The sequence below is a fragment of the Gordionus sp. m RMFG-2023 genome, chromosome 2 (assembly GCF_954871325.1).
Source record: "Gordionus sp. m RMFG-2023 chromosome 2, tfGorSpeb1-WG-v2, whole genome shotgun sequence".
Taxonomy (NCBI): Eukaryota; Metazoa; Nematomorpha; class Gordioida; order Chordodea; family Parachordodidae; genus Gordionus; species Gordionus sp. m RMFG-2023.
In genome coordinates, this window is record NC_088776.1 from 6,558,029 (window position 1) to 6,571,807 (window position 13,779).

The 13,779-nt window shown below is 27.4% G+C and overlaps 1 protein-coding gene and 1 long non-coding RNA gene across 2 annotated transcripts; both read right to left on the reverse strand.

Annotated features, from left to right (window-relative positions):
- Positions 1 to 2,042: 2,042 nt before the first annotated feature.
- Positions 2,043 to 7,097, reverse strand: LOC135923759 (uncharacterized). The gene is made up of 9 exons (XM_065458685.1): positions 6,965 to 7,097; positions 6,691 to 6,860; positions 6,579 to 6,649; positions 6,478 to 6,535; positions 6,255 to 6,431; positions 5,934 to 6,205; positions 3,458 to 3,521; positions 3,308 to 3,404; positions 2,043 to 3,226 (listed from the first exon to the last, which is right to left on the reverse strand). Exons 2-9 carry the CDS (start codon positions 6,733 to 6,735, stop codon positions 2,757 to 2,759), a joined length of 1,254 nt encoding a protein of 417 aa, XP_065314757.1. The 5' UTR covers positions 6,736 to 6,860; positions 6,965 to 7,097; the 3' UTR covers positions 2,043 to 2,756.
- A 2,803-nt stretch (positions 7,098 to 9,900) lies between these two features.
- LOC135925113 (uncharacterized) lies at positions 9,901 to 10,624 on the reverse strand. The gene is made up of 2 exons (XR_010571540.1): positions 10,516 to 10,624; positions 9,901 to 10,031 (listed from the first exon to the last, which is right to left on the reverse strand). It is a non-coding gene; the product is annotated as an uncharacterized LOC135925113 (long non-coding RNA).
- Positions 10,625 to 13,779: the final 3,155 nt, after the last annotated feature.

Here is a 13,779-nt window from a genome sequence, read left to right on the forward strand (position 1 = left end):
TTAAATTTAATGTCACAAAAAATTGAATTAATAAAATATAAAAAATAAAAACAACTTTATTTTCTTTTAATAATTTTTTAAAAAAATATGAAACAACTTGAAACATACTTAAAAATATCACGCTACTTTGTAAATTCTAGGAATTTTTTTTGTTTACGAATTTTTAAAAATTAAATAATAAATATTTCAGCGATGTTTTAATACAAAAATAAAAAACCAGGGAAGGTAAATTTTGATCAGTTTTTCAAAATAAGTCTCCGAATAAGGAAGAAATAGTAAAATAAAAATTTTTCCTTACATCAGGGCAAGGCAGGTAGAAAGAAATAAATATAAAAAAATTGTCCTGGCATATAAAAAGATAAATTATATATATTTTCTCACTCTTTATGCTTCCTTTTTTTTCTAGCTTTATATATTTATTTTTTTATATTCCATTTTAATAATTCTATTTACAAATGTATAAATGTTATGGGTATGCTAGTGTTGTTAAACGGCTTGTTTTGAGCCGACAGCTAACTCAATATTTTAGCCAGAAAAATATTGCTTAAGCCTTGAGATTTCGCTAATAGATGTCCAAACTTTTGTTCCTTCTACAAACAAAATCTTCAAGCTTGCGTAATATTATTCTGGATGAAATATTGAGTTAGCCGTTTTTAAAATTCGGCTCAAAACGAGCCATTTAACAACACCATGTATGACTTTGGAACAAAAACCTATCAATTGATGGATGTTGTAATTAGATAAATATATAAAAAAGACCGCTAGATATTGATATCTTGTTTGAGGAGATTATGCTCTCTATTTATCTCTTAAATTATCACAATTAATTCTCTTGTGATTTATTATAAGTTATTTTGTTTATCCCATTCAAATTACTTTTTCTGAAATTCCCACTTTTAATTTAAAATAAAACATATTATTTTATTTTCGAAATTTTAACATTTATTTATAATCAAATCCAAAAAATCATAATTTTTTTTATATAATTAGCAAGAAAATAAATATATTTTATTTATGGATCCTATACCCCTGAATATAATATATATTGTCAATATTTTTTTAGTGTATAGTCTGAACCCCGGGTCTGTGCTCAGAGCAGGCTTGAGCACAAAATTGGGTCGTAAATTTTACGACCAAGCAAATTAACAATACTACTTTGACCCCTTCACTTAAAAGGTTCCAAGTCTGGTGCAGCCAGAATATCAGGGTTAACATCCTTGGTAATAATCATAAATAAGCTTTAGGCGGTGTCCTTAATATATTTAAAAAAAACTCAAAATTTACAAATTTTCGCAAATAAATAAAATTATAAACATGTCCAAAATCTTTAATTCGTTTTTTTTAAAAAAGTTTTGCAAAAATTAAAATAAAAAAACGGGAAAAAAAAACAAGAATAAAATATGAAAAATATCAATGCCACCTAATACTTTAAATATTACTTACTAAAAATAATAAATTTTTGTAAATGACGAAAAATATTTTGGAATAGTATATTTTATTTTTACATTAAAAATAACTTATGTAATTTTTTGTTTTTAAATTAATAGATTTATTTATTTATATTTTTGATAATTAAGACACAGCAAAATAATTCTCCAAATATCGAAGACCCAAAGGATTATTTTAACAATTTACTGCGCATTTTTAAATTTCAAGGAATGTCACCCCTTAGCGTCGGTGGCCCACTTGACTTGATGGCAGAATATCATTAATAGAATATATAATTTATCATTAAAAAAAATAAGCGATTGGGAGGTTGATTAAGACAATATGCAAAAATATTGTCTAGCAAATCTTTATTAAAATTATAATTCTATATAATATGCATCACAAAATGTTATATTGTTATTTATTAAATTATAAAATTTGTAAATAAATAAATAACTTATAAAATTCAAATATATCGTATAGAAAAAGATTAAAAATTGATATATAAAAAATATTCCATAATTTATATATATAAAAAAATATTAATACTTATATATAAATAACATTTTAATTGAAAATAGATTTCGATATTTACTATATTCAAATTCGTGGCATTTTAAGTGATATCGCAGTTATGAGTATATTGATTGCATGATAAATATATGATATAAAAGAAATTATATTTTTTTAACCTTTGAGAGCATTCGGGACATATAGAGAGCCTAGAGTTTAAAAAATAAGTTACTTAAAATAGGAGAGGTACAACAGTCTGGATTTTTCAGTAGCCTTATAATTTTGGCTAAACAACATGCATTCAAAATTTTTGAGTGCTTTTTTTTGGGGGGGGGGGGATATCTAAAATTTTTAGTGAATTTTGATGAGCTTAACATTTTTTGTAAAAAAAATGCTTATAATTCAATATAAATGGGTATTTTTGGCTAGAAATCGTTTCAATTTGTTCATAAATATAAATGATAAAAAAATAAAGAGTATTATTGATGTTAAAAATAATATGGAATAAAAAAAAATTGATAAAATAGTTATTTGGGTCGAATTTATAATAAATAATTATCATATTAGATAGATGAATTTTTAAAAAAATATATATTTTATAAATATTATGGATGAAAAAATAAATTAATGCCTGAGCCTTACCCCATAAATGCTCTCGCGTTACTTTTTTTCTTCAAAGAATACTCTCAAGGATTAAAATGTATCTAATTCGGATCGATAATTAATTATGTATCACTATCATGTTTCCAGTTTAAAGCTAAGTCCCGATTATAAAGCGTAGTATACTATTTTATTTTTTTTAAAAAAAATGGTTTTTAAGTGGGACGCGGAATAGGGCGAATGAGAAAATATCTAAATGACGAGACGCTACAGCTAATTTGCGAATTTTTATGGCGCCCTTTTTTTTCGCTGTCGCAGGGAAAGGGGAGCAATGGTAATCCTTTGCTAACGTGATAATCGACGAGTTCTTTGATCCCACCGTCGAAGATTTTGTTGGCGGATCTGACGATACCCGTTTCGGGGTCCACTAACAAAAAATGCTTAACCACCGATGACCGAACCTGCGCTTGCTTGGTGTTTTTGTCCGATTCCTCGTGATGGATATCCATGGTTTCACTCGATTTCATGCCGACACACGACAAAACAAACTGCCATTGGCACAGCGCACTTCGTCTGACCAAAAAATCGCCGGGAGATTTCAAAAGATGTTCACTCACAATTCGATTGGTTGCGATGGAATGGTACCAAGGTTGGTTTAGGATTGGCATCTCAAAGATTTCCGGATCTTTATATAAAATTTCATTATTTTTTTTAAAAAAAACGCATAATATAAAACATAAATTCTAAAAATTATTTTTCTTTTTACCAAACGTTGTTTTTGAGCGAGCATTAAGTTCTCGATCGAATTCCAGAGTATTTAATTCGTTTAAATTTAGTGCCTGAGCCATAAAATTCTTATTTTTCTAATAAAATATATATAGTATTAAAAACATCGGAAATTAACTTTTAGTTATACCTCAACGGGTGAAACGTCAATCAAATTTCCTAGTAAACGTATCGTGTCTTGTTTAAATTGTAAACTAAATAGAGATTAAATAAATGTAATATTGGTTAATAAATTCTCTTAAACTAAAATATTCCGATTTTACGAATAGATTATTTTTTAAATTATTCGAAAAATAATATTTATGATATTTAATCTAGAATATTCAAATAAATTATTCGTAATATATTTGAATATTATTCATTCATCCAATTCGTTTGTAATGAATATCAGATTTGAAAGAAAAACGGCCAAACTGAATTCTGAGCAAAAAACTCAACTTCCAAGTTTTAAGTCCGAAAAGATAACCCAGCCTTAGAGATAGCGACGGGGGGGGGGGTCAAATCTTATCTCAAGGCACGGTAGATTTATTAAGGTATGCGTCAAAAACACAATAATTAGAGATATTTTTATTACGTATATTTGGCGTGTCAAAATCAACTTCAAATAGTCGAATTGAACAGTTTTAAAAGGATACAAGTTTAAAGAGTCTCCCTTCCCCCACCCATCTGGATTAAAAAATAATTCTCTCACCAGAGAGAAAAAAATATTTTAGTATAGCAATCAGTTTTGCATATCATAAATTTATTTTTGTTATAGTGAAATTTAATATGATATATAGTGGGCTAAGCGTATAAACTTATACTTGTATTAAGGCACAGGAAAATTCTGATCATCATTTTTAAAAAAACAAATTATTCTTTAAGGGCTATAACTTAATTAAATAAGATATTATCTATTCTATATCTTACAAATACCAACTTTTATCTAAAAATTTATTTACAGATATGACATTTTTATAATTTTAAAAAAGCTACGAGGGAGTACAACTTATTACCAGTGACATACGAGTCAGGTTTGGCTCATATTTTAATTTTATAAAATATACCCGCGCCAGGCATAAATTTTTTTAAAATAATACCCAAGCCAAACCAAATATTTCAAATCACCATTATTATATATATAAATTAAAAATAATTAGAACATATTTTAAAAAAATCAAGGATGGGCAGAGCCAAAAAATTTTTTAAATCCATGCAGGCCAAGCAAATGGTACCTCAACAGGCCTCTGTTTATTACTAAACAGCCAGATACATCTTAGACTAAGCAGACTAAATAGTAAGATAGAAAAAAAAGATAAAAAACCATAACCAATGCTGCCAAACACCTAAAACAAGCTTAAATAGGTTGTCCCAGTTCAAAAGATGTTTAGCCTGAGGTTAATAGAAATAAGTATCAAAAATAAGTCAAACCAGTCACACCCTGTAACTTTTTTTTAATTTTAAAGGCAGTTATAAGTGAATATTCTGATTAAAACACTTTAAAAATAATATATACATATTATTTATTATTCTTTACCTAATAGTATATAAAATAATGACAAAAAAAATCAATGTAAACATTGGTATCAGAGTTGTTTAGGATAAATAATGGCAACTTTAGGATTGGTAAAAAAATTGTGGATTAGTGCAGCCCTAACTATAATTATTGGCTCTGCTTCCAGTTCAAAAGTAGTTCTGGTTGGAATTTTTTTCACAGTAGTGAGGGTTCTAAGTTCTAGCTCCCTCAGTTTGGTTAATAAGCACTGTAATAAATTTAAGTGATTAATCCTCCCCTCTATAATTAATCGGAACATTTTCTTTGGTATCTGATATATTGTATTGGTATTGTAAGCGAGCTCCAGATACATACAATATATAAATCATTTGCTCATATTAGAACTAGTTGTAATATTAAAATTTCTGGTTTCCAAATTTAAATTATTGTGATACTTTATCTATTGTTTTCTCTATATAAAAGAATTTCTGCATAACTTTTAAAATTTTATGTAGTATTATCAAAATACATTTCCTATAAATATTTTTTTCTTTTAAAAATTTAATCTTACATAATTAAAATTATATTTCAAAAAATTTTTAAGATGATAAATTCCAAATACCATATTTCACATCTTTGATAATTTTTTATATTATTTACCTGGAGCATTAAACATTATTATCTCAAATTCATTTTTTACAAGAGTTATTCAGATTTTATTTTCTTATTTGTAAAGATTTATTTCAATATAAATATTGTTAATAAGTCAACTGTTTCTGAATTTTGATTTTCCAGATTTATTTTTGCTATAAATGGTTCCCAAACTGTGATTTTTGTTAATATCTTTGTAACTTAAAAGTGGTTAACAAAATACAAATTTTACTTATTTAAAATAACATTTATTTTATAAAAAAATGTATTAAATTTATTGACTAATAGTTAACCCCCTATTGCACCTTGTAAACCGGAGGCAACACATCAAATATTTTAATATATATATTTCAATAAATGATTTGATGTTCCAATAAGCATTGTGTATTTCAGTTGATAATGTAAAATACATAGGAATCCTAAAAAAAAATTTCATGATAGCTTGCAATAGAGGGTTAATGCTATATATTTGTATGGGTACTCGATTTGATCTTGAACATTGTTTGTCCCACTAACAAATATATTGAGATTGTTTTGATTAATATTGAGATTTTGTTGTTTGCCCTTTCTCCTATTTATTAGCCTATTTGCATTTTTCTTTGTCTTAACAATATCAAATTGTATGATAAATATTTTGCCCATTACATTTATTATTTCATTAGATTTTTCAGAACACTCTGCTTTCAGCACATAACATTTACGAATGTTATCATTAGGATCTTTGGCTATATAAGCAAAATAATCCTTTAGATCCTAATTTTTATTTAAAATTAATATATACTTATGTTATATATTTAATTACATTTACTCCAGTAGAGGAAAATGAAATATAACTTGGTGATACTTGTGATATGATCTGATTATTGTCATTTAATTTTAATATGATTTCATGGCAATTCATATGTAATGTAACATCTTCATTAAAATGGTCTAAATTTAGTTGTTGATCTAATTTTTTCACATTAGATATAACAAATTGCTAAATAAAAATGTATAATTAAATTTTAGATATAAAATATTTAAACCTTGAGATTCATTGTATTTTTAGAAATATTATTCTCACTAATTTTTTTTATAGAATTTCTAAAGGTGTAATTAATAATAGAATTTATTAGTTAATACTAACAAAGTTAATTGAATTTTGGTTGAGGGTTCAAGCTTTGATATAGGCGTTTTAATAATTTGATATCCATAATACTAACAGATAAAATATAATAACACGCTATAAAAAATTATACTTTAACAGGATAATTAATCCCTTTATAAAATTTATCACATTCCATATAATAACAAAAATTAAAAAAAGGGTGTTGTTTAAGTTATGTCAGGCATGTCCTCTAACATCGAATTATCTGATTAACGAATTTTATTATTGGATGAAAATCTTAGAAGGATAACGGTGACTAAGCTTTATATATTTATTTTTTTAAAACTACGATAAGCTCTAATTTCTTTAAAATAAAATAATAATATTTTTTGGATCATATATTTTATATGGTTGAACTGAATTACCTATACTATTGTAAAAAGCCCGATGCGGGTCGTCGATTTTAAAAAACGTCCCGATTATAGTTATAACCAAAATATTATTATGTAACCCTGGAAATTTCGCTCATAACTGGCAAGGCTTATATAATATTATTTTCTTAGTCGGCCCAGACTTTATAAAACATCATTATGAACAATAATTATAATCATTAAGTTCAGGCAAATATTTAATGATTTGTTTCAATTTTTGAAACGGCCAAATTAAATTTTAGCCAAATTAATATTATGTCTTGATGTAGAAAATAGAGGTCAAAATCTTTTTTCATCTATATCTCCTGGCTAAATAGTATTAAAGAGTGTTTTGGTTAATGATACTTACTACCAAGTGAATGTATGGCAATATTTTAAATACCAATCTAATTTGCTAAATACCGACCAAAATTTATTAAAATGTAATAAGACCCTTATTATTTAATATATTAATACGGAATCACGTGGTCGAGTCCGGCCTTCTATATATCATCCCCCCAAGGATGGAACCACCAAGTTAGAATAAGAAAAAAAACATAATCATTCCCGGGATTCGAACCCGGGAGCATAGGATAAGTAAGCCAAGCTCTTGCCTACTAGGCCATAGAGGCTTTCCAAAAATTACGATTTTTCAAATATATATTATAAATTTATTTGGTAGTGCCTATCCAAATGAAAAATGAACAAAATTCAAATTTGATAGATGGTACCTTAAGGTACCAAGCATCATTAACCTAGTGTTTTAGTATCGAAATGCACCGAATGCAAAAAAGAACCTTCTATCGATCAAATCCTGCACAGGGATGCGCTTGAATCACAAAAAAAGGAAGATATTATTTTCAAAAACCTCTATATCAAACCATAAATATTACAAACCATATCCCATAACACAAAACAAACCATAATTTCATAATAATAAGACTCAAATTTATTTATTAAAAACATCAACAACAATCTCTATACATTAACACAAAAAAATATACCAAAATTTAATATAAATATTATCCATTTCTTCATCTCCCAAAGGTTCACAGTTGACATCTTATTCAATAATTTCCCATCTCCCACTAGGGGTTTTTCCTAACAATGAAATACACCCCGTGATCATCATCTCCTCTTCTTCCCCCAAGGAAAACTTAATTCCCCTGTCAGAAAATAACTGACATTTCATGTATTATATTAAATTTATTTCTTCTTTTTTCAACAATTACAACACGCCCACCCTTCACAAGCCCAGCGTCCCTCTCTCTGTGGTGGTGTTGTATCGAATCACCTCTTTGAATTGTATCGAATCACCCCTTTGAATTGTATCGAATCACCTTTTTGAATTGTATCAAGACGCCTTGAAGACGTTCAGGGAATCTGTCGAATCAACTTCCCTTATAATGATTTATAATATAATAATTCCAGTACATTTCAATATAAAATCGCCAAAACAGACATTATCAATAATGACATGTACATTGGGGTATCTGCATTTATAATCTACGGAACATTAATATGGACAATGTAATATCCGCAAAACATAATAATTTATTCATTTTAAGACATTTGGGAACTACTAGCTATAATATACATTATTAGGGTATGATTCATGGTAATTAGGAAATAATGATCTTACATATAATAATGTAATGTGAAAACATTGTCTAAGTGTGAAATGCAATTTCAACACATGTAATTTTCCTTCTATCATGTGAAAAAAAACAAAGCTACATCTTTATAAATATTTCCTAAAATGAATATAAAAATCCATCTTTAGGTATTAAAATTAATTGCGAAACTTGGCCGAACAAAGATTATAAATAAAATTACAATACATACGTATATAAATACATTTAATATTATATATGAAGGAACAAATATATAATATGTAGAAAATACAATATTTTCCATCTAGGAATTACTCAGTATCCTAAGAAAAATATACCATTTCTACCTAACTCTGTCATCACAATTAGCACAAATTCACAAAAATGTAGAATGCAAAGTAACAAAAATTGATAATATAATGAGCTATATGGTATATATGTAAAGAATTTTTAATATACCTTCACATTATAAAATAATTTGAGTCTTTTCTTTAAAAATATGTTCATAATTAAATAGTAAAATGTGATGTGTTATAAAATTATTAAAAAGATAAAAAAAATGTATTATGCAGCATAAATTTACAAAAAAAAACTTTCCCCAGTATGCAAACTAAACAATATTTTCACCTCAAGGCATACCCCTCAACACGGGCTGACCTTATCTGTAAAAATATTTTCCCTTCACATCATTGCATACCACACAAATAATATAATAATTGCAAATAAAACTTCTTATAAAAATTTATAATTTAAAAAAAAATATATATATTAAATATAAAGATTTCATAATTTGAAAAAAAAAATATTATACACCATCTAATGTATCATATAAATTCCTATCCAATTTATATATACACTAAATGCAGACACTAAATCAAAATAACTATCCACATCTAACATTATAGATATTATTCTGACTTCATCATACTTCAATTCCTTCAAATTCTCATTCATAATTAAATATATCATATGTTACCTATACAATATATTAACATTATAAATAATAATTCATAGTTAAATATATCATATGTTACCTATGCAATATATTAACATTAATTAATAATAAATTATCCAATTTATATATACACTAAATGCAGACACTAAATCAAAATAACTATCCACATCTAACATTATAGATATTATTCTGACTTCATCATACTTCAATTCCTTCAAATTCTCATTCATAATTAAATATATCATATGTTACCTATACAATATATTAACATTATAAATAATAATTCATAGTTAAATATATCATATGTTACCTATGCAATATATTAACATTAATAATAAATTATCCCATACATATTCATCCCTTTACAAACCCAAAATGCATAATTAAATAATACACACTTTATTACAAAAGTCTATATCCATATATATTTTCATAAATTTCACATATTTAAATATTTAACAATCCTTTCTGTCCTGCTGTTCATGAGGTCTTTCAGCTTCCTATGACGGAATACCTATAACACCATTCAATGAGTTTTAAGGCATCCCAAATAATGATCAAAATTAGATGTACCATATACATCTAGACATAAGATAATATACCAAATATTACTGTCTTAAATTCCTGATCTTATTTCCATATTTCTGCCTAATACTCATTACCTACTTTCAATCTTACATTTTTTACAAGTTAAATATAAAAGTATAGAAATTTTTAAACTCACGTATCTGTATAGTTTTTAGTACATTGCATGGTTAAAATTTTTCATATAATATTTATACAAAAATTTTGTTTTTACCTTTAAAATACCGAATAACCCTGGAATCGAAACTATCCTGGTCACGGCACCAATTTCAAAAACCTCTATATCAAACCATAAATATTACAAACCATAACCCATAACACAAAACAAACCATAATTTCATAATAATAAGACTCAAATTTATTTATTAAAAACATCAACAACAATCTCTATACATTAACACAAAAAAATATACCAAAATTTAATATAATTATTATCCATTTCTTCATCTCCCAAAGGTTCACAGCTGACATCTTATTCAATATTTTCCCATCTCCCACTAGGGGTTTTTCCTAACAATGAAATACACCCCGTGATTATCATCTCCTCTTCTTCGCCCAAGGAAAACTTAATTCCCCTGTCAGAAAATAACTGACATTTTATGTATTATATTAAATTTATTTCTTCTTTTTTCAACAATTACAACAATTATAATTGGGAAAGTCATCACCCGACAGAATAATATATGCCGACGATAAAGATAACCGCAAAAGAACATTAAGAAAACATCTTTATCTAATCAAATCTAGGTTATCAAACAATTATTAAACGTTAAAATATAATAAACAAGCCACTACAAACATGGCTCGGACAAGGATATGAGCCATTGACAGCAATCCTTTATAGATAGGGAGAAGTCAACAACAAGGATTAAGTCTTGAATAATATTTCCAAAAAACTCAAGACTTATCTGAATCAAGCAAATGTCCAAACATTTTAAAGATTACGTTATGTACTTAACTGATGCATAAATTGGTGACGCCTTGAGACGTATATGAAAAATAATATATAAAATAATTTAAGCTTATGTCTATAAGAACACAGCGATGGTTCTCTTAGAGAGTAAAAGGTTTAGATCACGCGTTACTTTTTATCGTTGAAATAATTTACCTCAATTAACATTAACCATTGTTTGATTTAAATTGATGTTATGACCTCAGTGAATATTACATAGAATATTGATATATATTATTAAGGTTGGTAATAAATGAGAAAAACAGATACGTAGGTTTATTTAATAAATTTATTTTAAAAATATATTTTAACTGATAAGTACAATAATTTTCTAAGTTTATATAGTTTACAAAATCTATCAAGTAATATATGTCGAATTATTGAGTTAATTTTATAAAACGAGTCCGCTAGGTTAAGTTAATATAATATAAAGAATAAAAAAAAATCAATCTTTTATTTAATAGATCGCGATTAGTGATCAATTCGAACATCACAACATTTCACCCCTTAAGAAACAAACTCCGCTCAAATTCTTCTTGTACGTGAATTTCTTATGTTCAAAATATAATCTTGATATCATGTGGGTAATGTTCTATTCCGGCTAGGCCTCGTAATGTCGGCTGTGCAATCTTTCTTGTTCAGTAACATTTCTCTTCTTGTAAAATGTAATCGTTGGTAAAGTATTTGGGTCATGAATTGATACTTCGTCCGTGGTAAATCTTTTCATAAGTTGGTCTAAGTGCCTCCTTAATATACCATTTTTCGTTTGAATTAGAAATAACATATTACTTTCTTTTTTAACTATTAAGCCTTCATCCCACTTGTTTGCTCCAAAATTTCTATACCAAATTTTTTCTCCAAATTCATCGTTTTATTTTTTGGTAAAGCAGTGTACGAAGTGTTGTTGTCGTCTTCCTTATATTTTACTAAATCCCAATTTGTTCTAATATCATGATTGAACATGAGTTTTCTTGGTGGGATGCCAGTCGTACTGTTTGGCATGTTTCTGTAATTTAACAAAAATTTCTTCAAAGCGATATCTATGTCCATGTTATTTTGTTCCATGCACTTCTTTATATGTGATTTAAAGGTTCTTACCATCCTTTCAACTTGCCCGTTTGACTGCTGATGGTGAGCTGAAGTCTGAAAGTGATGTATATCATGGTCTCTACAAAATTTTTTGAACAGTTGACTTATCAGAAACTATTTGTTCTGGAATACCAAATAAGCTAATTGTTTTCATCAATTCTTTTATTGTAAATTACGAGGTTATTGATTTCACCGGCGTGATTATAGAAAACTTACTGTACGCATCTACTATAAGCAACTAGTACTTGTTAAAAAACGGCCCAGCGTAATCAATGTGTATTCTTTCGAATGGCTTCGTCCCACGGATGCTGTGTATTAATGGGATGCCCAAATGTTACATGATTTGCATTCTTTTACTTTGTTATCAATGTCATTGTTAATTCCAGGCCACCAAAGGTATTCTTTAGCTAAATGTTTAGTTTTGCCAGCACCCAAGTGTCCTTCATGTAAATGTTATAGTTTTGATTTTCTTAAAACTTTAGGTACAACGATTTTATTTTCTTTAAATAGAAAATTTCCCATAATTAATTCCGTCACCATATTGTTATATGTTTTATTTTTTATCGTGTCACTGTTTCTAATGACGTTCATTATTTCCGTTAATTCTCTGTCATTAGAAGTTTCTTTTTCGATCATTTTAAAGTTAATTGGTACGTCCCATAAATCATTATTTTCTTTCATATCATCCATAATGTGTATTTCTTCTTCCGAAGGTGTTAATGGCAATCTGGAAAACAATCTGGCACCATGTTGTGTTTACCCGCTCTATTTCGTATTTCGAAATCCTAAGCTCCCATTGCAATATTCCACTTCTGCAACCTCATCGACATAGAAGAATTTTCTTTTAAACCTTTGGAAAATATATAAATCAACGGCTTGTGATCGGTGATGATTATAAATTTAGTTCCGATAAGATATTCTTGAAATCTTTTCATCGCAAAAATAAGCGCCAACGCTTCGCGTTCAATGTTAGTGTAATTTCTTTCGGATTTAAGTAAGGATCTTGAGGCAAAAGCTATCGGCTTTTCTTTGACATCCTCTTCTAAGTGAAATAAAATAACTCTCAAACCGCGTTTAGATGCATCCGGGGCTATACGTATGAGTAAATCAGGATTGAAAAAGTTCAATGTGGGAGGTTGACTGATTAAAGTTTTTAATTTTTTATAACATTCTTGATGTTCGGTATCCCAAGACCATTTACCTTTGTTAATTATTTTGTATAGTGGATCTGCCAGATCAACAAAACTGTTTAAAAATTTACGGTAATAGCTCGCCATGCCTAAGAAAGTAGATAATTCTTCTGAATTTTTTGGTTCCGGCATATCTATAATTGCTTTTATTTTATCATTGTTGAGATGTATACCATGTTTGTCTATATCATGTCCCAAAAAGCGAATTTTATCTTGCATGAATAAACTTTTGTCGAAATTGGGGGTTTATCCATACTTGATCTTTTTGAATACTTTTTTAATGTTCTTCAAATGTATCTCATCGTTATCACCTGTAATTAACAAGTCGTCAGTAGAATATAACATCTTTTAAATCTCCGAAAACCAGTTCCATAGTCTGTTGGCATATGGCTGAAGACGTTTTCAATCCGAACGGAAGTCTCGTGAATCTGAAGTATCCTTTATGC